This window comes from Coturnix japonica, chromosome 19, assembly GCF_054131305.1.
Source record: "Coturnix japonica strain WE chromosome 19, WE-NBRP24, whole genome shotgun sequence".
Lineage (NCBI taxonomy): Eukaryota > Metazoa > Chordata > Aves > Galliformes > Phasianidae > Coturnix > Coturnix japonica.
The window spans coordinates 1,510,434-1,535,126 of NC_140681.1; the positions used below are offsets into that span (position 1 = coordinate 1,510,434).

General features: G+C 51.3%; 1 protein-coding gene and 1 long non-coding RNA gene across 15 annotated transcripts in view; one reads left to right on the forward strand and one right to left on the reverse strand.

Moving 5' to 3' along the window:
* Positions 1 to 24,693, forward strand: part of DLGAP4 (DLG associated protein 4) — a 146,454-nt gene that overhangs the window by 68,080 nt on the left and 53,681 nt on the right. For 6 of the 14 annotated variants that reach the window (XR_014935868.1, XR_014935867.1, XM_015881237.3 and 3 more), the window contains 3 exons: positions 12,490 to 12,582; positions 18,701 to 19,741; positions 21,111 to 21,281. Coding sequence is in view for 10 of the 14 variants with exons in the window: in XM_015881237.3 (XP_015736723.2) it covers positions 18,791 to 19,741; positions 21,111 to 21,281 (1,122 nt within the window). In the remaining 4 variants the exon portion in view is untranslated. Of the gene's footprint in view, positions 1 to 12,489; positions 12,583 to 12,613; positions 12,630 to 18,700; positions 19,742 to 20,356; positions 20,411 to 21,110; positions 21,282 to 24,693 lie in introns of those variants that run through there. The other 8 variants (XR_014935869.1, XR_014935870.1, XM_015881240.3 and 5 more) reach the window with 3 other exon arrangements.
* On the reverse strand, positions 2,854 to 9,036 carry LOC146757757 (uncharacterized). The gene is made up of 2 exons (XR_014935874.1): positions 8,881 to 9,036; positions 2,854 to 3,224 (listed from the first exon to the last, which is right to left on the reverse strand). It is a non-coding gene; the product is annotated as an uncharacterized LOC146757757 (long non-coding RNA).

The window sequence follows — 24,693 nt, forward strand, 5'->3', positions numbered from 1 at the left end:
TTTGGCTCAACTGTCCTGGTTCTGTCTGCCCCCAGCTTCTTGTGTACCTCCAGCTCCCTGCTGGCAGGGCAACGTGAGAAGCTGAAATGTCCTTGACTCAGTGTAAGCGCTGCTCTGCAGCAACCAGAACATCTCTGAGTTATCCACGTTATTTTCATCTAAAGTGCAACACACTGCATCCTACCAACCTCTAGGAAGAAAATTTAACTCTGTCCCAGCCAAAACCAGGACAAGTGGGTGCTGAGACTTTGTCTGCTGAAATTTAGGTCTTATTAAAACTGTATGATTTTGGAATCATTGTCTGCTTTCCATTACAGATTCAGGATGTTTATTGTCATTTTTACCAGCATCTCCTTCTGTGATGGCCAAGTGCCCTTCACTTCCCAACACCACACTTGCTCATGGGCAGCTGAGCATGATAGCATCATGGAAAGAATGAGATATTCTTGTACTGAATGGCAGTTCAGATGAATGAATTTCACCTACACGGCCCCGTTTTCTTATTTATTCCAAAATACGCAAGAGAAGACAGACCCTACTTATTTCACCACATTTCTTTTGTTCATTCATGCAAACACTCCCCAAAAGCATCCAGCTGTGAGGAGCCCAGCAGGCATCTGCCCACTGCCTTTCAGGGGAAGATGAGGCAGAGTTTTCCTGCCTGAGCTGGACAAGTCCAGCACATTGGGCTGAAATTTCAGGCTAAAGAATTCACAGAATCACAGAATCACAGAATTGTACGGGTTGGAAGGGACCTCTAGAGATCATCGAGTCCAACCCCCCTGCCAAAGCAGGCTCCCTACACCATGTCACACAGATAGGCGTCCAGGCGGGTCTTAAATATCTCCAGAGAAGGAGACTCCACCACCTCCATGGGCAGCCTGTTCCAGTGCTCTGTCACCCTCATCGTAAAGAAGTTCTTGTGCACATTCGTGCGGAACGTCCTATGCTGTACTTTCATCCCATTACCCCTAGTCCTATCCCCACGCACTACTGAAAAGAGACCAGACTCACCACTATGGCTCCCACACGTCAGGTATTTATAAACCTGTATCAAATCCCCTCTCAGCCTTCTTTTCTCAGCGCTAAACAGACCCAGTTCCCTAAGTCTCTCCTCATAGGGGAGATGCTCCAGGCCCTTCACCATCTTCGTGGCCCTCCGCTGGACTCTCTCCAAGAGATCCCTGTCTTTTTTGTACTGGGGAGCCCAGAACTGGACACAATATTCCAGATGAGGCCTCACCAGGGCAGAGTAGAGGGGGAGGATCACCTCCTTCGACCTGCTGGACACGCTCTTTTTAATACACCCCAGTATGCCATTGGCTTTTTTGGCTACAAGGGCACACTGCTGGCTCATGGTTAATCTGTCGTCCACCAGGATGCCCAGGTCCCTCTCAGCAGAGCTCCTCTCCAGGAGGTCTTCCCCCATCCTGTACTGGTGCATGCAATTATTTCTACCCAGATGCAAGACTCTACACTTGCTTTTGTTAAACCTCATCTGGTTTCTTACTGCCCAGCTATCCAGCCTGTCCAGGTCTCTCTGAATGGCAGCACAGCCTTCAGGCGTGTCAGCCAATCCTCCCAACTTCGTGTCATCACAAACTTGCTGAGGGTGGTCACTATCCCCTCATCAAGGTCGTTGATGAAGATGTTGAAAAAAAACAGACCCAGTACAGACCCCTGGGGGACGCCGCTAGTTACAGGCCTCCAGCCAGATTCTGCACCACCAGCGACAACCCTCTGCACTCTGCCAGTCAGCCAATTCTCAACCCACTTCACTGTCCACTCATCTATCCCATACTTCCTCAGCTTTGTTATAAGGATGTCATGGGGGACAGTATCAAAAGCCTTACAGAAATCAAGGTAGACTACATCTACCGCCCTCCCCCTGTCCACCCAGCTAGTGACATCTTCATAAAAGGCCACCAGGTTGGTCGAGCACGACCTCCCATTGGTGAACCCATGCTGGGTACTCCTGATAACCTCCATATCACCCAGTTGTCTGGAGATGGCATCCAGCACAAGCTGTTCCATCACCTTCCCTGGGACAGAGGTGAGGCTGACCGGCCTATAATTACCCGGGTCTTCCTTCTTGCCCTTTTTGAAGACTGGAGTGACATTGGCCATCCTCCAGTCTTCAGGCACCTCCCCAGTTCTCCAAGACCTCTGAAAGATTACAGAGAGCGGCTCAGCAACAACCTCTGCCAGCTCTCTCAGCACCCACGGATGCACCCCATCAGGTCCCATGGATTTATGGACCTTAATGTTTCCTAGGCACTCACAGACCACCTCTTCCCTGACTAAAGGGAAATCTCCCATTCCCCGGACTCTCTCATCAACCGTCCGGGATTCCTGAGGGAGATCCCTTTCACTAAAGACAGAAGCAAAGAAGGCGTTCAGTATTTCCGCCTTCTCAGCATCCCGTTACCAGAGTGCCCCCCCTCACTTAGTATGGGGCCCACATTCTCCCTAGCCTTCCTTTTGCTGTTAACGTATTTAAAAAAGCCTTTTTTATTATTTTTTATCTCCTTAGCTAGATTCAACTCCAGGTGGGCTTTGGCCTTCCTGGTCGCATCTCTGCAGTTCCTGACTACATTCTTGTATTGTTCCCAAGTGGTCAGACCCTTTTTCCACATATCATGTACTTTCTTCTTTCCGCGGAGCTTGCACATGATCTCCTTACTCATCCACTCAGGTCTCCTTGCACCTTTTCCCGATTTCTTAGTCACAACCATCCCAACCATTCCCAACCATTGTGCCCTGGTCCTGGCTCTGTCTGGTTGTACATCAATAGCTGATGAACAACAGTTTTGTGTTTTGTGTGGGAATGCACGTTGCACTTAGTGATGTTAATTAAGTGATAACTAGGCTGATGGAGATTTATTTTCCAGCTTCTTGCTAGAAACTTGTTATACACAGCTGGGAAATTGAGATTTGACCTCATGCTCATTTTCTCTGTTCTCCAAAGCAGCAATTAATTATTGCAGCAGCCTACAGAAGGTATGGGGCTGGTTTGTCCACATAGGGCTCCTTCTCCAACCTGGCTCCAGAAGCTGGACCTCATCTCCCTCCATTCCAGATCCTGGTCCAGGCAGTCAGACCTGAGGATGGCTGGGGACATCTTGAGGTGGTCTTCCAGTGCCCCTCTTTTGGCTTCCTCTTGATCCCCAGCCTGGGCATCCCTGGGGAAGGCAGTCTGTTTACAGCCATGGAAATCTCAAAGCCTGGAAAAGTGGGTACATGGTGATCACAGAGGGCAGAAAGAACAGCTCCACCGTCACCACGGTGCTTGGGGCATTCAACTCTACATCCCCTGCAGCTGTGCCGTCAGTGAGCTGACAGAGCTCAGAAGTGGGTTTTTTCTCTGCTTCTATGGCCAACCTTCCCTGTCCTGTGCCTCAGTTTCCCCTGAGTTCTCGTGAAGGTTTAAGTAAAGGTGATGGTTTGGGCACTTAATGAGTTCCATTTCTGTGCCATAGAAAAGAGGTCAGCAGCACTCACTTCAGAACCAGTGGCTCCAGCTGGTAGAGGATGCCCTGTTTTTCCAAACCTGTGCAGTATGAACTGCCCCTTGACGTGTTTTCCTCCCTCTGACTTTGCACACAGTATTTCTGTCTGTGTGGCACAGCAGGCTGAAATGTGGGGACACTGGGCCCTGAGACCTGCTTGCCTACATGGATCCTATAGGGCTCCATGGCGTGGGCATCTGCCTCTCTCCTGGGCCAGGTGTGCAGGAGTCCCCCAGTGGGACTCTGCTCCCACACCACTCTCTGTCTGCAGGCAGAGATGCTGCCAAGGGGTTCCAGCATGCAAGAAAGCAGCAGCTACCTGGAACAGGACCAAAGGGCTTTACAGCATGTCTGGCTTAGCACTGGGGGCCATAGGCTCCATCTGCTCCCTGCTGCAGCCAGCAGCCTCAGTCAGCAGCAGCGGGGAGGCACGCCTGGGAAGGGGGACAATAAGTGTCAATCAGGCTTCAGGGTACTCTTAACCCTTGTGTTTCGTGCGGCCTGCAGACAATGCCCACAGCCCACTCACCATCTCCTGTTTAGTGCCCCAAACCGGCACAGCAGTTGCCACTAATGCTTTTATAATCTGCTTTCTTCAGGATGACTGTTCCCACAAGAAAGGGAGAGGGAGGCATGATTAATTTTCATTAGCGTTGTAAATAATAAGCTTGTTTCCGCTAGTTGTGCCCTGTAATTAGGGCTCTGGTTCCAGGGCACCACAGAAGGAAGCGGAGACTTGCAGGTGACTCACAGAGGGTGGGCGAGTGGCCATCCCTGGGAGTGGGTGGGAATGAGGAACAGGAGGGGAGAGCCCCCCCCAGAGAAAATGCAGCCTGAGGTTGGCACATCTTCTTTAACCAAGCCATAGTGACAGCAAAACCTCTGGTTCAGGGCTGGCAGCATCCAACCCAGTCAGATGTTGAATATGATGGAGGGTGATCTCAGGAGTGTAGTGACACAGAGGTGAGGGGAGGAGTAGTATCTGTGTATTTGTACTGAAGCCGGGGCTGGGAGGCTAATAGCAATCAGCACCCAAACACATGGTTTCTGTCTGTGAGCACAGAGAAATCACACTCATGAACCATGAAGTAACAGATGTTACAGCTGAGGGCACCACTGTGCATCCAGGTGAGGACCTGCAGAGGAGGTGGGCGGCCTCTGGGAGAAATGTGCAGCCTGGGGGAGCTCCAAACCTGGGGTGAACAAGGAGGGAGATCCCAAAACACTTTCCTGGTGTAAGTTGCTTCAGAAAACCCAACAAAGATATAATGGCAGGAAAACCTGGAAGAAGCACATTTTCCCTAAATTTAGTTGGAAATCAAATAATTTCTGTGTATGCTGTTCCCCCACCCAGTCCCTGGGAGCTGCACACCTGTGGTTTGTCCGTTCACGCTCAGAGTTGATGTGGGCACCTTGTGCTCCTCCACAGAGCATTTGTGACAGGCAGACCCTGCCCTGTGCCAGGCAGCAGTGCTGTGCAGGTCTGCTGCTGTCCCCTATGGGGAATACACATCTCTCTGCCACTCAGATTTTCTTTTTCCATAGCTTTCCTGAGGCTGCATGATACCATCCATTGCTGGATCCTACACAGTCGCGTGCACCCTGCCAGCAGGATGTGCGTGGACGTGGGGCTGTGGCTTAGCTGGAGGTGGAGGTGGCAGAGGAATGATTCCCACAGCACTTGGCCATGCATGATTCATTCCCTTCACCCAACTTATCATTTTCTTGGAATCAAACCCTGTCTCTGAACATGTTTCCTGGGGTGACAGCTCCCCAGGGCAATGGTTGCAGGATGATAGGCTGGAGCAGAGGTGACACAGTCACTGCAACAGATGTAGTCAGAGCGGGTAGCATCTTTTAGAGCTGCAGTGGTTCTCAGGCAGTGTGTGGAGGGCTGGGGCAGCAGTGCAGAGGCAGCAGTGCCTCCAGCGCCATAAGGCAGACATCACAGGGCAAACATAAGATAGTTACAAAAGGAAAAAAAAAAATGGTTGAAATAGATGTGGATGTTTCTGCCCACATGAGGGGAAAAAACAGTCCTTGGGACCTCTGAAAAAAGCTGATGTCCAAGGCACCACCTTCATGGGGCACCCAAAGGACTCTCCCATTCCAGTGTGCACATGATCCCCCCATAAGGATCTCTGCTCTGATGCTGTTCACAGGCTGTGGAAGTCTCACTGCCCCTAAGACAGCCAAACCACCCCTGGGCACTGCAAGGCCACACAGCAGCCACAAGTGAAGGGCAGAGCTGCTCTGATTTCCAGGTGTGAGGAGATGCTGACATGCAGCCCACACCCACAGAGAGGACATTTGCAACCATGCATACACATGTGCATGCCCCATCCCTGGAGGCATTCAAGGCCAGGCTGGATGTGGCTCTGGGTAGCCTGGTCTGTTGGTTGGTGACCCTTCACATAGCAGAGGGGTTGAAACTGGATGATCATTTTGGTCCTTTTCCACCCAGGCCATTCTATGATTCTGTGATTCTTTCCATTCTGAAAATGACAGAAAAAAAAAAAAAAAAAAAGTATTCACTGCATGGGAAAGATGAAGGGATGCTGTGAGCATCCTGCTGGCACTGAGGTGCTGTCTGTAGGATGGCCACCTGGGGCAGTGCCCTGTCTGTCACCTGAGCCAGTCTCCTAGGAGAGAGACTAACAGGATGAGCAAGTGCAGCCTAGTATTTCTCCTCCCACCCCCTCAGCCAAACTGTACCTGCACCCTTGCATTTCCCAGCCCTCTATGGGCTATCTTTCATGCTGCTGGTTGTATCTCCAAGCAGGGAAGCCACTGCTGGCCTTAAGTTTGCATCTCAAGCTCACAGATCTTGCAGCACCTGGGAGAAGGGAGGCTCCCAAAATCTCATTCTCCCGCAGGGCATCACTGGTGTGTCTTTGTCCTCTCCCACAGGACCCAGGAATGAGCATTCCTGCAGACTGTGAAAGACTGGAACCACTGAGCAGAAGATCCCAAACCTCTCCACAACACAAAACTGGAACTGGAGTTCCCCACTGTCTTTTCTGGCCAGTTAGAGGGTCTGGCATTTGTCCCCTCCTAGCCAAGGGACTAAAGCAGTACCAGTATTGCATTTGATGCTGTTCTGCATGTGTGATACTTTTCATTTAAGAAAACAGTATATCTTAAATCTAGTTTGTCTCCCAGAAGACATTGGGCACAAAATCAGAGGTCCTGAGCTCCTGTAACTCTCCCTTTTGTGCCTTAGCCCAAAAATGCAGCCTGTGCAGAACTGTGTTTGAACTAAACAGCGTAGCAAAAGCTTTCCAGGTAACTTAAACTCTTGCCCATGGAGGAGACTGCACTGCTGAACTCAGTGAGTGCAGTCCTTGTAACGCTCAATCACTCTTGTTTGTTAAAAATAAAACTCCATCTTGGAAGTCGTGCAGTTCTCAGCACAGGTCACTCCAGTTAAGTTCCTCATAGCAAGGGAACCTCTTTTCCATGCATATCACAGAGAGCAGGCAACCAGGCACATGAAGGTGAGCCAGTGAGTTGTGAAAGGCTCCGTATGTTTGCCACGTCCTGCTTTTTCTGCTAGGACACAGATCTGTGAGCATTTATAATCATGTGCTTTACAGGTAGGTATGACTCAGAATGCTGAATGCTGACCTTGCCCTTTACCGGCACTATGACATTCAGTGTCCCTCTTTGCACCCTCATTCATTCCTAAAGGTGTTGACTTTAACATTTGCTGATTTTAGCACTCCAATTGTGCGACTCTCCTAGCCAGACTTCAGGAGCACAACTAGGTTGAATTTGTGCCCATCTGTCAGCAGAGTGCATTATCTAAGCTCCTTGTCCTCAGTGTGATGGCAATTAAAGAATTCCTTCAAGTCTCTTGCTGTCTGGAACTATTTGCTTCTCAACATCATGATGTCACACTGAATAAGTCCCTCCTTCTTCCCTTCTTCAGTGCTTCATACCTTGTACCGAGTCTGTCCTACTCCCTCCTTGCTCCCTAACCCCTGAGAGGAAGATCTCTTGTCGTGAGCAGCATCTCCTGGTCTGCTGCACCACACCAGACCCATCTTCCTCCCTCATGCTGCCTGCTGGATACCTGCAGAGACATGAAGACTCTCCAGGGCAGCTTTCCCTGCTTGTCCTACCATTCCCAGCAGCAACTGCCTGGGAGATGCCTTAGTGCTGCAGATTAGGGAATCCCCCTGTCATGGCTGCCCAGCCTCTGATGGATGGGTCCCCTCTGTGGGAGTATCCATTCCCCTACTGGGTGCCTCAGTTTTGCTTCATCTCCCATTTTGCCACCAGGAACCTCCAAGTTGCTTTCATGCCAAGAATTGATCCCCTCCACCCAGCAAGCTTGCCCAGGCTTCTCCTGCCATGCAGAGCAGACTCCAGTTATGTGGTAATTTAGTAAATTAATTAAACAAAATTCAATAGAGGAATTTATTGGAAGGGAGGGTGATATATCCTTCAAGTTAAACAGATTTTAGTTGCTCAGAATCTTTCTCTCCTTTTTCTCAGCTGCATCCTCACAAGCTCCAAAACCTTTATACAGTTCTTTGCCAGTATTTTCTGTACAAAAAACAGGAGAGGAAAATTGCTGCTGAGTCTCTACTACATCTCTTAGGTTCCTTTTAATTAATGTCTCTGAGGATTCAGGGTCAGAGTTTTACACTCCTATAGGACGGTGGTCATTATGGGTGGATCTTCTGCTACAGCAGAACAAATTTTTCAATTTCCATAAATCTTAGGCACTCTCAGTGCTCAGTGTCTCTGTGTCCTTGTTCAGGGTATCTTCCTGTTAGGAGAGCTGGAAGAACATACTGTATGTGCTGTAACCTTGTTTACTTCCTCCCATGACCCCAACACAACTCTTCTGCTGACAAGTCATCTGCGTGGGGACCTTCAGCAGAGCGCAGCTGTCTGGGTTTGGAGCAAGGAACATTCTCCCTGTGGTTTAGCAGGACGTTGTCGCTCTTCCCACCCTTGCTCTATTGTTTCCTCTGGTGCTTTCACACACAGATTTTTCCATTCTCACCTCCTTCAGACCCACCTTAGTACTGGCTGCAGATCTCTTGCTTTATGAACACCCATATCTCATCTGCACTTCCCACCCTCTACACAGCACCATTTCTCCACATTTTTCCTTGCCTGTGAGGAAGCAATAGCTCTTAGATCAGGCCTCAAGGATCCTTCACACGAAATTTAGGTCTTTCTTGGAGACACAAAGGATTTCAATCTACTTGTTTTATCCAGATAAATGGCCATAGGCTTAAAGGTGCAAGAACACACATCTATTTGTTTTCAATATTTTTGTTCCTGGAATTGCACAGAGAGCTGCTACGGCATATCTTGTAATGGAAAGCAGGCCAGAGGTTTGTAATGACTGTACCTGAACTCGCGGTCTGTAAATCTTGGAGTCGGACGCTGGAGTTAGAGATAACAGCAGAAAGAGGGGAGTGCTGCGTTCAGCAGCCCTTGTCACCGCCGGCAGGAGACGCGATGGGTGCTGCCCTCCGTGCCGCTCTCCATGGTGCTGCAGAGCGACAGGCGGCGGCGGGCGGGGCCTGCAGCCCCAATGGAGAGCTTTGCAGGACGGAACCTCGTGGCTGTGTCTGTGGAGAGAGGTGTCCTCAACCATCACACAGCTGACAAGGTGCAGCCTCTAACACAAGCAGATTCTCCAGTCCTGGAGGGACCTGGTTGATGATTGTGAAGACACTGAAGAGGGACTCTGGAGGCTCTGGATAACAACAGGCCTATTTGCTCCATCTTGGTGCTGTGGGGGTGACTCTAGATGAGATGAAGTGAGAGCAGCCCTGAAGGGGGATGGCAGAAGGAGTGAGGCCAAGCAAAGACCAGGAGGTGACCATATTTCTCCAGAAAGGTTTGTCTGCAGAATGCCTGAGGGTTTAGGTCACCAAAACTGTCTTGAACTCCATGGGGAAGGAAGATCTGTTCATCAACAAGGCAGATCTCAGCAAACAACAGAACAGGAACTCTGGGACCCAACCTGCCTTTGCATTCCCCCTCGGTCTGGAGACCTCTTGCCTAAGGTACCACCACCATGGAGGTCTCCTTCCACAAGGCTTCTTCAGTCCTGCTCCCTCCAAGCAGCAGCCATGATATGGAGAGCAAGCTGCTCCTGAGAATGTGAGAAAGAGGGGGATGATAGAGGTGGATGTATCCAGTGTAGTGTTATTGTGCTGGTGGCACAATTGTTCATTCACATTTCCTCGGGGTGTCAATGCTGTTATTAATTAAATGTAATTATAGCACTGCTTGTTCAGTCCAACAGTAACATGCAAAGACAAAGCAGTGCTGCAGAGAAGAAAAGGGGAAAAAAAAATAGGAAGGAAGGAAGGAAGGAAGGAAGGAAGGAAGGAAGGAAGGAAGGAAGGAAGGAAGGAAGGAAGGAAGGAAGGAAGGAAGGAAGGAAGGAAGGAAGGAAGGAAGGAAGGAAGGAAGGAAGGAAGGAAGGAAGGAAGGAAGGAAGGAAGGAAGGAAGGAAGGAAGGAAGGAAGGAAGGAAGGAAGAAGAAAGAAAGAAAGAAAGAAAGAAAGAAAGAAAGAAAGAAAGAAAGAAAGAAAGAAAGAAAGAAAGAAAGAAAGAAAGAAAGAAAGAAAGAAAGAAAGAAAGAAAGAAAGAAAGAAAGAAAGAAAGAAAGAAAGAAAGAAAGAGAAAGAAAGAAAGAGGAAAAACAAAATTCTACTTCCACCATTTTCACCTTTTGTTCTGAGAAAGCTGCAAGGTGCATGGGCTCTGCTCTTCCTGCCCATTACAGCTACTATGTACCAATGGGTCCCAGGGTCACCACCATCCCTACAAGTACGCTGGGAAACTGAGAGTGCTGGTGACAGACACAAAGGGGATGGTAGTCCTGAGAACAGATACTTGCAGCACAACTAGGCAGTGTTACAGGGTGCTGGGCAGCAGTGGTGCCTACTTGTGCAGCAAGGGATGATGATAATATTGCTATCATATGCTGGTGACTTTAATGATGGACAATGGTGGCTCTAGTGACATACAGTGCCACCCTTTGTAACAATACTGATGGCTGGAGAGCAATAACTGCTGGTGGATCCTGGTCACATGGATGCTGATGCTGTGAATGGATGTGGGTGGCACCAGCCACAGATACTGGCTGTTCTGATGGCCACTGCAGGCTCTGTATGTCTAGATTACTGTCTCCAACCTAACCCGACTCACCAGTAACTGGAAATTACTTGTGAGGGGAGAGCTGTGAAGAAGGTAGTGTCAATGCAATTACTGCTGCGTGGCCACCTGAAGTATGCAGACCTGTCACACCTAGTTTTATTGCACGCACACAGCATTATATTTAGTACTAGGAACAGTGGCCAGTTGGCAGCAACTTGCAACCTCATTCACATCTCGTGATTGTGTGAGCTTTGGATATGGAACTGTGCCTTGTCTTCAAGAGCACCTACAACAAAGGTCTCCTTGGTTGGGTAGAAGCATGTTTCCTGAGGCTCCTGGATAGAACTTCTGTCTCTGGGTTTCTCAGCTGAGTACCCATTAGCAGCTAAAAAGTCAGAACTGGTGCTTTGGTGTAGAAGACTGGTGACCTCTGGGGATGGGCATGACAAGTAACAGCTGTGTCCTTGGCTCTCCCAGGATGACTGACTTTCTGATAACAATTTCCTCCGCATTTTTGTGGGCTCAGGTGGTACGGAACTGGTGGGAAGTGGGAGAGGATTTGTACCAGATTAGGAGGGTTGTATTCTGATTTTTCTCTGTTGAGATATCCACTAGGAGTTTCCAAATGCTTCTGGAATACCAAATATTCTTATCTTTCTACCTGCACTCTGTCTTTCCATTGAATCCAGTCTTTTGTGACTCAAGTGCTTCCTGTGTTAGGAGCACTCCAGTTCGGAATGAGAAGAAATGCCAGCACAGGAAGGTTGTCTCTTTGCTATGGGTTCCCATGCTATTCCTGCCCCTTGGTGCTCAGCAGGGAAAGGCTGAATGCCCCAAGCTGCCCCAGCACTGTACCTGCACCTTCTCAGTGCAGAACAGAAATCACACTCACACATTTTGGAAATTAACTGATGTAAGACCCAAATAACCTTTACTCTCACTGATAAAACAATGCAACCTGTGTTGTGATACATAGATTTTAGAGAACACTAAGAAGCAGTGTTATTTTTCCCTTTATTTATTTACTTTTCTTACAGGGAGTGTTTACTTTTCAGCCAGTTGCCATGTAGCTGATGGTGAATGACCATAAGGAAGGAACCACAACTTTTTAGCTGCAATGCAGTAGCATCTAGTGATCAGATGGGAAAGAAATAGTGTGATCTGCTTGAGCACAAGTGTAATGGGCATCAGTAGGTGAGAATAAGATGCTGATTTTAGAAGTTGTATGGCTAAATGCATCAGAGGCAGCAGCTGTCACAGAGGAGGTGTTCATCCCCACATCTGTCCTTCCCTCCTTTCCAGGTTGTGTTCTCATAGGATGCTGAGCAAAGTGAGGAGAACAAAGGCTGCGGCAAGGAGGGTTGCAGAACCATCTCTGCTGTCCTGGAACGAATGAGGTTCTGGATTGGCTAAGAAACAAAGGCAGAGCTGTGGGCAGCAAGGGGGGTCCTTGAAGGATTGTTTTAAGACAAAGGAGTGGGGAAGGAAAAGCCCCACAAAGGGGCTGTCCCCAGCTCTGTGCCTCCAGGCAGGGAGCCCAGGCATTTTGCATAGTCTCCTCCCCACCCAGCTGATTTCTAGTCCATCCTTTCAGTCGTTTGTGATGCTGAGGGACAGGAAACACACCTCCACACTTCCCATACAGGTATCCCTTTGCCTCCCTAGCAAGATGCCTTCTAGTACTTCCCTTGTGCCTTTGCTAGGAATTAATGCTGACAACCCGGGTGTCAGTCAGAGTTGCGGTGACTTTACATAACCAGGTTTTGTGCTGGGACATTCAGCAGGGAGAGTCCGTGGTGCTTTGTGACCTGAGGACATTTTCCCTTTTCTCTTTGCCTGGCAGGTCTTCATGAGGGGCAGCTCTGGAGCCAGAGAGAAACGCAGTGCGCAGGATGCTGAATCTGGCCTAGTCCTGAAACCCAGCAAGCTGTGAGAGGTACGGCACGGCCGGGGGCAGCCTCTGGGGCTCTTCATCTCTGCCAGGTGGGACAGCTGTGTGCGTGTGGTTGGAGGGGTGGTGGCAGGGGAAAGCCAAGGCAGGAGAGCTGCCGAGGGCATTTGAATGACAACCCTCCCTGCATCTCATAGTGAATCCTTCATCACACCCATCACTAAATAAAGTTATGAAATCTAATACCAATTGCTATAGTAACATCACGCCTCTGCACTGACCTAGTTTGAGACAAAGGAAGTGTTCCCACAGCTCTGAGCATGCAGGAGGCTGCAGACAAGTTTCGGTCTGTTCTCCAGAAAGAATGGCAGAGGGAGCTGCTGACTTTTCCCCACCTGCCCCACAGGCCCTCATGCACCATGAGCCGCTTTGTCTCAGGCACAAAGCAGAGCCACTGTCAGAGAGCACCTCCATCCTGCATCTGGAATGCAGCTGGGGTCCTGACTAGCTCCTTTCAGGCATGAAGGCAGCAGGAACACCTACCCTGGTACAAAGCAACATCTCTGTCAGCTGCAGAGATCTGATGGCACAGCAGCAGCAGTCGCCACACAGCACGCCCCATAACTGCCATGTCATAAATAATCTAGGGCAAGAAGCCTGTCCTTGTCCTGCCAGCCATCCCTACCTCACACTCACCTCCTTGCACTATCGCCAGGCTGCTGCTGGCTTTGGCAGCACAGTGAGGCAGGAGGATGTAGACAGTAGATTGCAGTGGGATGGTGACACGGACAGCCATGCAGAGTGGGCTGCCATGTGCTGTGCCACAAATGTTCACTTCAGTCATGGATAATATCCATCCCTGGGAGACACAGCACACACTATTAGATGGAAGGCAGGCATGTGGAGTGCTCTGCCTGCTCCATGGAAGGCTTTGGAAATGCAGACACACTCCACCTGGCCACTTCGGCAGGACTGAACAGAAGAAATGATATTTTTATCCAATCTGTCTTATTAGCTGCTCTTTCAGACATATTGGAGCACACACCACCAACAACCAGCACATGCACAGAGAGCTGAGGAAGGGAGCACAGACCTACAGTGAGGTTTCAAACCACAGTGCCCTTTGCTCACTTCCCTGGTCCTCCCACTCCCCTTCATCAGCTTTCTTCCTGAAAACTCTCCCTTTCTCACCTTCCCTTTGTTTGTCTCATTTGACTTCCTTAATGTTTTGTATTTCCTTCTTCAGAGCAGATCTGGAAAACTTTAAGAAATGTTTATTTAGGGGCAATCAAACAGGTTCTAAAATTCCTGATGTAAAACAACAACCAAAGTTTGTGTAGAATACAAGGAAAAAGTTCTTTCTTGTTCTGGGAAGGCTTTAACCAGACTCTACCGCTCCCCATCACCACAGTGGGCATCCACTGCCAGCCCCAGCACTGACACCCAAGAGAGCAAGGAGACCACAGCCCCCAAGCCCCTGCCATGGCATTGGCCCTTCATGGTGGCCTGCAGCAAACAGCACTGCTCAGCCCATGGCACCAGGGGAAGCTCCTGGGGAGGAACAAGAGGCAGGAGGCTGGAGGAAGGTCTGTTGTGCAATTAATCGTTCTGAGTAGAAGTCGGCTATTTTTATCCCCTGCGATTAGATTCTGAACTCTTTGACTCATCATTAATGCAACGCCCTGGAGGCCAGCAGCCCCCCTCGCTGAATGCCACATGAAGTGTTCCTGCTAATTCGGGGAACATTTGAAATCAGCCGTGTAGGCAGACCTACGTCACCTACACCACACTATACAATTTTTTAAGCTTCTTGAGGCAGGGTGAGGGGAGTCGTTTTTCTTGTGCAGGTTGCAAATCACTTCTTCCTTATCTAGCCAGCTATTAGCACGCTGCCAGGTTTCTATATATAAAAGCCACCCCTGCGTTCACAGCCAGCTAGAATGGCTGAGCTGAAGTTTACGTGGGAGATGACGGTGTGTGGGGCCCTGGCAGGGCTGATTGGTAGAGGGCATCACAAGGAGGTTCTGAGGTGCCTGCAGCCCACCAGGGGTTGGTTCATGGGCAGGACTTGTGCCTGAGTAATCCTTCATGACCAGCCCTGCTTCAAAAGCTAAGCTTTCCTCAAAGGTTATGATGGAAGAAGTCCCTGACCCAAACAAGCCTGTGGTTTTCACCACATGCCAGCCAAGAAGCCTAGTGTCTAGCTGCTTGTGGGCACCACCTGGGCCAAGGTCTGGTTGTTGGATGTCTGGTGCTTTTATTTTGTGGCACACTGTGTTTTAAGTCAGGATGTGACTGGTTAATGTGGCAGAGCCAGGCGGTCCCAGGAGCCACCCACCACAGCGGCTTCCTTCTGCTCTTCAGTAAGGATGAAGGCTCCAGGGCTGCCATGCGGGGTGGGAGCACGGCTTTGGTGTTTCCACAGGGAACAAGTCTGGAAAGCTCTGCCGCTGTAATTCCCACCATGTGGAGGCATGGAGGGAAGGAACAGCTGGTTTTCCAAAGTCCATTACATCACAGAGTCCCAGCTGGTCAGAGCAGTGGTTCCTAACATGGCTGGTATGAGGTGAGTGCTCTGTCCCCTCAGAGAGCACAGGAGCCTCTCAGACTTTGGTGTTTCATGCACGGAGCTCGAGCCTGTTCAGAACAGGCAAGTAACATGGAGTCTTCAGTGGTCAGAACAAGTACCTTCTGCTGCCCTCTCCACGTCAGGGAAACAAGGGAGTAATTTCTATGGGGAGATGGAAATGAATCTGTGTCCACTGGACAGCCATCCTTTTGAAGACACAGCACACAGTCTGGGGGGGCATCTCCAGAAGGACATGGAGTTATTCTCCAGGGATGAGGGGCAGGGAGGTGTCTGCTCCATGAGGAGGGCAGGCAAGACAAGACATCACAGGCTGGAGCTGCCACCAGAGGCATCCTGGCTGGATAGAAGTAACTTCAGAGGTGTTACAGGGTTGCAAAGATAGACAGATATCTCCAGGGAAGCTCTTTGGGCTTCTTCCTGGGGTGACATTTTGACATTTTCTCTCTCACTTTCTGCTAGGAGTTACAAACCATAATTGCAAGGACTCACGTCACAGTAATTCAGCAAGCACTGCCTGGCTGCTGGGTGGGTGAGCAGCCAGAATCTGGGCAGGCATGTGGGAGTGAGGGCAGGACAGATAGATAGGAAAAGTGTGCATGACTGGGATACACGCTGCAATCAGCTCCTCCATCCACTCCCTTCTGTTTATCCCCTGCTCTGTCCGGAGCTCAGGCCAGGCCAGCCTAATCTCTTTGCTGTTAAAAAGAGACTGGCAAGCAAATATTTGCACTCAGTGAAGGATCTCTTACAACAGCAGAGGCTTTTCAGCTCACAGTGAAGATGTGATTCAGTCTCCCTGGAGCACAGCAAACCATCTCTCACCAGCCCCATCAATCAGCCCCCAGCATAGCCCCATCTCCCAGCACAGCAGAGGAGCTCAGCCCTACAGGAGGGAGCAGTTGGCATTGCTCTACCAGGAGAGGAGAGGACTCCCTGCTGAGCAGGAAGCTTCTTCAGGCAAGGCTCTCATCTGCCTTATTTGAAGTCTCATCTACTATTCAGTCTTGGGAGCTGCAGATGGGATGCAGACAGTGACTCCAGTGCTGCTGTTGCAAATCATGACCGAGACAAAGGAGAACCCTTCGGGACACACAAGGCTGCCATAAGACATGTCAAGTCAGCTTCTGCACATCAGAGACCTCTGAGCATCAGCAAAATTAGTTGGAAAGGGAAGGGGAACACAGAGTAAGCACAGGCTGAGGGGAAGGAAGGTAATGGGTCACGCTGCTTCCCCTGGGCTCAGGGATGCATCCTCTCCTTGCAGCTGTTACGAGTGTCTCATAAGTAGGGCCTTCCCCTGTCAGATTCTGCTGGGCGTGTGGGGGGACATAGCAGGGACCAGGCAGCTGTCCTGGCAGACTACCCTTGCTCAGTCTGTGAGCTGCAGGGTCGTGGATTTGGGAGATTTTATTTCCAGCTTTATCATCCTTCCAAACTTAAAATAAAAATAAAAAGGTAAGGGAGAGGCTTGTTGAGCTTTTGCTTCCCCTTCATCGCGTCTCAGTGAAGTGCCAAGAGTTGCAGAGAGTAATTGAAATGCAAGGAAAATGCTTTAATCCATCTTAAAGGGAAATCAGCTCACAGGGGATGTGAGATGGGGAACCATGACCACTCCACCAGACCCATGCATGCCCAGAGTGGAAGCTGTGCCCCACTGAGCAGCCGGCAATCAGGTGAAGGGATGCCCAAGGCAAGCAGGACAGAATCAGACTGGCTTTATCCTTTCCTTCCCCTTCCCCTTCCCCTTTACCTTCCTCTCTCCTCTCCTCTCCTCTCCTCTCCTCTCCTCTCCTCTCCTCTCCTCTCCTCTCCTCTCCTCTCCTCTCCTCTCCTCTCCTCTCCTCTCCTCTCCTCTCCTCTCCTCTCCTCTCCTCTCCTCTCCTCTCCTCTCCTCTCCTCTCCTCTCCTCTCTTCTCCTCTCCTTTCCATCCAGTTCCTTATCCAGCAAGTGTTCCATTCATCAGATCCATTTTTCTCCCATTTAGCAACCAGAATGTCATGAGGGACAGTGTCACACACTTTGCACAAGTCCAGGTAGATGACATCAGTTACTCTATCCCACTGACACTGTAACTCCACCATAAAAGGCCACCAACTTTGTCAGGCATGACTTGCCTTTGATGAAGCCATGCTGGTTACCACCAATCACCTTCTCTTTATTTTCCATGTGCCTCAGTAGTGTCTTCAGAAGGATCTGCTCCATGAGCTTTGCCATTGCTTTCCTTCTAGAAAATGGAGGTTATGTTTCCCCTTTTCTGATCAGTTGGAACTTCACAAGACTTCCATGACCTTTCAGATATGATGGATAGTTCATCTGTCAGTTCCCTCAGAACCTGTGGATGGATCCTGTTGGGTCCCATGGACTTGTGCACCTTCAGGTTCTTTAGATGGTCTCAAACTTGATCTTCACCTACAGCAGGCAGGTCTTCCTCCTTGAAGTTCTTCCCTTTGCTTTCTGCAGCTTGGGCAGTGTGTCTAGAGCCCTCAGGATTTTCACACCTGCAGTAATGCTTCAGTGTTTTCTAGTTGTCTTCAAACTACACTCAGTTGAAAATAAGAAACTAAACTAAAAGATCAAAGGAAACAAAAATTAGCTTATACACTCTGTGATTTCTGTGAGGTTTTAAGTAGGGAAAATGTAATCATTGATTTTCCTTATGCTACCCCAGAAGACTTAGTCTTATCCCCCTGTATAGCCCTGCACAGACAGGAGTCAATCAGAGACAAGCAGGATGAGATCAGTACACCTTGGTGCTCCCTTCTGCTATGCAGATTAGTTACAGCCAAATCTCAGAGACTCTCCCCTCCACCAGCCCGCACAGATGCTTGTGCCTGCTGCGTAGGCCATGGTGACAGAGGGACACCATAGCAAGAGACAGCCAGCCAGGACAGCACAGCTCCATCAGGAGCAATGCAGCAGGGCAGAAAAGATCAACTGAGCAGCAAGCAGCTTCTCAGGTCAGTCTCTGAGTGCTTAAAAACACCTCTGCTCTCATCCGAGCTACTGAAACATTTTCCTCCAGGGTAAAACATGCCATAAACCTCAGTGCTTGTCAGAGAGGAGACGTTAGACATCATATTGCATTAGTGCAGCTGCAAGCAACATAGAGCAGGGCTGCCAGCTCCCTTCAGAGATCCAGTAACCACAGAAACACTAAACATAATGCAGCAGGACTGGACGTTCAGCACCTCGCTTCCCATGGCTTGGGCAAGGCCCATGTGTAGTATCTGACAGCAGGTTTTGCTTCAGCCCCCTGAACAAATGGGACAGGAGCGGTGATTTGCTGGCAGTAACCCTGATGTCATTTGTTATGCTGGCTGAGGAAGGGACTCCATTAAAATAAACATATCCTCTACTTCTGTGCCCTGTTATCTCCAACCCTCGGTTCTCACATCTCTTCTCCTCCCCTCCTGCTGTACGATCCCTCTCATGTCCTGTTTCTCTCTTCCATCCCTTGACCTGGGGACATTTGCTTTTAGAGCTGGGACAGCTTTTACAAGGTAGCCACAGTAAGGAGTGGGCTGCCCAAATAGCTCTTTGGCACACTCTGAGCATTTCTCCTCTTTCTCCAGGTGCAGAGAAGTGCAGGGGAGCAAGGCTGGCACTCACACAAAGGCTCTGCCGCAGCATTTCTGAGCAATGCTCTAGAAAACACTGGGACCATGAAGGGCTTAGGAGATAACAGAAGCCGTCACCTCTCCGATAACCTGGACTCCCCTCAAGACTCTCTTTATGCTCCCCAGGACAGGAATCCATATCTCCTTAGCCCCACTGACTCCTTCACCATGGACCCCCGATTCCCAGCCCAGAACACCCTCCACGGTGACTGTCTCCTTCCACTCAACAACCAGATCTCCAACAGCAGCACTTTCCCCCGCATCCATTACAACTCCCACTTCGAGGTCCCAGATGAGAACCCTTTTCCAAGCCATGCCCAAGCCACCAAAATCAACCGCCTGCCTGCAAACCTCCTTGACCAGTTTGAGAAACAGTTGCCCATCCACAGAGACGGCTTCAGCACCCTCCAGTTTCAGAGGAGCGATGCAAAACACCGGAGTGAAAGCCCTGGACGGATCCGGCACCTTGTCCACTCCGTCCAGAAACTATTTGCCAAGTCCCAGTCTCTGGAGGGCCCCACCAAAGGCAACGTGAACGGTAAAAAAGGGGCTGATGACCCCAAGCAGAACCGAAGGAGCAAGAGCAAAGATCGAGCAAAGACTTCTGAGCCCAAGCGCAGGACCAGATCCAACATATCAGGCTGGTGGAGCTCAGATGACAACTTAGACAGTGACACCTGCAGCTACCGCAACCCGATGGGCCTCATGACACTGGGCCGGCAGCCGGACCACAGCCAGCCCAAGTACTTCATGCATGCTTACAACACCATCAGCGAGCACATGCTGAAATCCTCCAAGAGCAATAATGACCTCAAGGTCACCCCTTGCACCAATATCCCCATTAACAATGACTCCAACTACATTAAGAGGGGCTCCTGGTCCACGCTGACACTTAGCCATGCTCGGGAAGTGTGCCAGAAGGCCTCAGCCACAATCGACAAAGCCTTGCTGAAATCCAAGTCCTGCCATCAAGACTTGGCCTACCACTACCTGCAGGTGGGTGCAGCGAGGGGTTACGGTTTGCTTCATGCAGGAAAACAAGAAAGCAGCCTCTGTGTGGGCACCCTATTGCCCGGTGGGCCTTAATCAAACAGCAGCAGATGCTACAGCAGCCACCCAAAGTCACATTGCCAAGATCGGGCTGGGGGGACGCAAGTGTAAATTCCCCCAGGCCCCAGCTGTGCTCAGGGACAGACCTGCAGAGACGCAGCACTGATGGGGTCAGCACTGATGGGGTCAGGCTGCTCCAAGCTTCCCCAGGCCCCGTGCTGGGCCACCGCAGTGCCAGCAGGAGATGTGGTGCCCATGACAAGGGCAACCTCCAGCCCCCTGCTCCCCACTCCACCGCAGCCACAGCTCCTGCTGCTGTGACCAAAGTTTGCTGGATCCCCACACACCAAACACATCCCACTGCCCGCTCAGACCCTGCAGCCACTGTGGCCAGGGCAAACCCAACAATCAGGCACTGCTTCTGCTGGGTGCCCAGGCAGCTGGCTGTGTCCCACCAGAGCAGGATGGCTCCCGGCCTATGGCCGAACACTGCCACCATCACACAACCCAAAGGATGCCAGTAATAACTGATGTTAACCCCTTATATCCATGTGTTGCAAGGATGTGCCAGCGCGCCCTGTCAGCCCCGCTCCGCAGAGCTTCTCTGGAGTGCTGGTAGGACCTGCAGCTCAGCGGGGCTTGGCTCCCACTGCTGCTCCCCGTGGGGCTGCACGGCGAGGAGAGCAGTGCCAGCCTCCTGGCTTGCATGGCAGGGCCTGCATGGCTAATGCTGCGGGCCGCAGGCTTGAATGCCCATCATGGGGAGCGCCACGGCACTGGGGGTTTATAAAGCTGCACCTGAACAACATAAACCTGGCTGTGCCCAGGAGAGAAGAATGAAGACAAATAAGCCAGGCCTGGATGGGGAAAGCAGGGGGTGGGATGATCCGGTGGGTTACTTGATGTAAATCCAACATTCTTTCCTAATGCAAAGGTGTCATCAGCTCTCCTGGCTGCAGCCAGCGGGCTTACAAGCTGTAAAGAGCCGTGAATTATTGAAGCACAAACTGTTGCTCATATCTGGCTGTTCATTGCTGCAAATCAAATTATGGAGGGACTTGCAGTACCAGAAATGTCATCAGAGACATGTCCTTGGCCTGGTTTCTTTTTCTTTTTCTTTTCCTTCTTTCCATTTGGAGCATTAAGAGCTGCAGATCCCCCCTGTTTGTGGTAGCAGGCCCGGCACAGGAGACCCCAGGAGCCAAGACCCCAAAGCCACCGTGCAGTGCTTGCTCCCTCAGTGGTGCCAGGCCCAGTATGACAGGTCCTGCTGGTTTGTTCCCCACCCATGTAATGAGCCTCCATTTCTTGACAGCCTGACGGAGGGCTGTGGGCACAGCTGGGTGGCGTGAGCCCGGCCAGCAGCTGGGCAGCCCCACCGCTTGGCTGGGAGGACACGGGTGCCGCCCCGCTGCCACCGAGCGAGCCCCCACGGAGCTGGGACCAGCCCCTCAGCCCCGGGCCGACCGACGCAGGCAGCGGCCAGGTAGGGATCTTGTTTTGAGGGGAAGCTTTTGCCCAGCTCCCTCCCCTCCCTGACCCTCCTGGAACCATCAGATGGGGCCAGCAGCCCCTGTCACAAGGCTGGGCAGGACACAGAGTCACCACACCAGGCACCAAGTCCAGGAGATGAACACCGTGTACCCCCAAAACCTGACAGATCGTGGCCAACGCTGTACCCAGCAGGCAGGGCAAAGGACTGCAGCCTCGGGGTCACTGATGGCAGTTGCAACCAGTTCTTGACCTGGGAAGGGATCTAAGACAGATGTGGAGGAGTCACCTCCAGCATTTGGTGGACAGCGTGTAGGAAATGTTCCCCTGGAAGAGGACAGGTCCCTGCCAGCTCCCATTCCTGCAGTGGTGAGGAACCAGATGCTTCTATCTGCTTGCAGAGCCCACATGTGGGGAGTGCAGGGCAGTCAGCCCTTCTGCTGCAGAAATGCCCTTTTCACCTAAGGACATGAGAAGTGGGATGAGGAAAAACAGATCCCCCAGATCCTCCAAATGGAGGCAGTGCTCCCACTGCAGACAGCTCACTTCTGAGCAATGGGAGGATCCATGCTGCCCAGGCACCTCTGTGTCCCTCAGTGCAGCCAGGGGGCACTCAGGGATGCTGCAGCCATGCCCAGGCCTTGGATATTTCTCTTTCATAATTGTCTCCCAGAATAAGCAGAGATGGCTGTATCATGGCTGTTCTCAGCTGTGGAAAGGGAGCCATGGTGACAGCACCAGCAGCACAGCCTCTGCCTCTTCAGTGCTCCCAGGGGACAGGGCCACATCACCAGCACTGTTAGCCTGGAGCTCCATCCAGGTTTGACTCCCAAACCCCACCAAAGCTTCCCCAGTTCCCCAGTGGCCCCAAACATGAATTGGCAAGTCAGGGTGAGCAGCCCACTGAGTGCCAGCCACCTCCATGACACTTCCCAGAGGGAAGGAAGCCCAGCCAGGTTGTCCACAGAGCACTCGTCCTCAAAGGCCAGGTAGGACACAGGTGGCCTGGGTTCCAGCTTTCCTTCTTGGGGATGTGTCTGATACTACACGTAGCCCTCAGGACACCACGAGGACCAGCTCCAGAGGGAGCAGCACTGTGCCCTCAGCAAGCTCCTTCTTGCACTGCAGCCTGGCTGCACGGCTAGTGCATCCCTGCACACTGCACCCAGCTCTGCGGGACCTCGGTGGGTGCGCTCACATTGGGTGCATGTCCTCATGTCCCGGGGTGGGGCTGCATGTCTGAGCTGGCTTATATGTGAATGGGAATACTGCTTGCTCTGTAGGTCTCTCTACCCCAAAGCTATAGAAAAAGCACAGCTCTCACCTAGGAGGTGGAATTTTTTTCTTGGCCGCATACTCCCTTCTACGAATGGCCTTATAGGGAAAAATCCCTGTGTGGAACCTTCTTTCCTGTCCCCTCCACACTTGGCCTTGTCCTTGGATACCAAGGACAGATGAGCCAGAAGGCACTCTGTTTTACAGCATGCAGTACCACACAGAACACCAATGGAGCTCTCAGTGGCAGAAAAGTGGCTGTGCTAAGGGGCACTGTGCAGACCAGACAGAGGGACCTACACCCAAAGCCTGGCAGATCCTCCGCTGTTCATTCTTCCCCCAGTGCAGCTGTCTGGACAGGATGGATCCCAAGCCCCGGTGGCCAGTGGCCACCTGCAAGGGCTGTGGACCCGGGCACTCTCATGCTCCCACACCTTTCACACCAACCAATCCACGACCGGCAGAACAAAGCCTGCATTTGGAAAAACAGCAGGAGAAACCAGCTGACAGGGAACCTCGCGTTTCTTCATGCCAGGCCAATGTGTAACGTCAGCATCTTTGTCCTTCCTTTAAAACACGGGCTGTGTTCAGAGCCCAGGGTCTCAGCTGCTCAGCTTACAGTGTACAGACCAGTTGCAGCAGCAGAGCTCCCAGCCCTGTCTGCCTCTGCCCCAGCTGCTCACTGTGCCAAAAGCTGTGGGGGCAGGAGGCTGCAGCCCATTCTCAGGCAGCAAAATCCAGTCTCAAGTCAGACCTGACACCAGGGCAGTTGAATCGGTACAACAGTGCTTCCCAGGGCCCCTGTGATGCAGGACTGCCAGAGATTTCTATTGCACAGCAAGGACTCATCCAGCAGGCCCTCTCCTGGCTGGCCTCGGGGCCACTCATTGCAGGCAGCTGTGCTTAGGCAGACAGAGCCCAAGCACAGGAGAGACGTGCAGGAGAGAAAGGAATCTTCTCTTACTCTGTAGAAGCCTATGGGGTTATACCTCTGTAAGTTCCTGAGCTCACAAGCCAGCCCAGAAGCCACTGTTAAGCAGGAAGATGGCAGAAGGCAAGATGGGAAAGAGCTGTGCAACCCTGGAGCAACAGCTGGACTGGGGAGACCTGGCAAGGTCTGTGTCTCACATGTGGGACACATGTTGGTCCCCACCTGGAGCTCACCCACAGGCAGTGTGATGCCTCTGGCTCTCCGCACTGTGTCCCCCATTAAGACCATTCCTGGCTTAGGGGTACCCTTCCTGTCCCCAAGTTTGTCTGCCATTCTCGTACACAGCCAGCCCTAACTGGTGCACTCTGGATACATAAGAAGCCAGCAGAAGAGGCTGATGATGAGGGAACCCCTTTGGAGTTATAGCAGTTGTATCACCAGTGGAATCCCACAGGTTGTGAGGGTTCTGCACAGACACAGTAAGCAGCTGGCTGGGGAGCAGGGACTGAACTGACTTCATTAGAGCAGAGCAAGAAAGGCTGCTGTGTGTGGTCTGAGCCCACACCCTGACACCCTGCACAGGCAGAACAGGAATTCACTACCTGCAGCTCTAGCAGCCCCAGGATGATGCTGCACCCCAGCAGCTGCAGGCAGCACACGGAACCAACCTACTGCAAATAAGAAGGGGAGCTGGAACAGAGTGGTACTTAGCTCCAGCTGATCACAGCTGCATTCCCAAAGCACTAGATAAACACTGGCTGATTAATCCTACAGCCCCTCAGGGAGTTGGGTAAATCCAACAGCTCCGTCAGCAAAGTAAATGTGGATGCTCTCACCAGCACGAGCTGGCTCAGCACACAGCTCCCACTGGTGCTCCCCAACCAGCAGGTTCCTTGCAGCAGGATGGGCAGCCTTGAGTTGTCCTGGTCCTCGCACGTTTCTAAGTGAAGATCTCTTTCAGAGCCCACAGTCCATGGCTTTCTCTCACCATCACTCTCTGGATCTGTTACAGCTGCAGGCAGTGCAGTGAGCAGTTCTGCATGGTGCTGGATGTACCGATAGCCACAGCAGATTCTATTGAGGAATACCCTTACTGTCCTTGGGCTGGCCTGCCCTCCTCTTGCACAGACAGCCCATACTGATACACCTCCTTGATAGGAAAAAACTGCAGAACAGATTGCTGATGAGGAAAACATGTAGG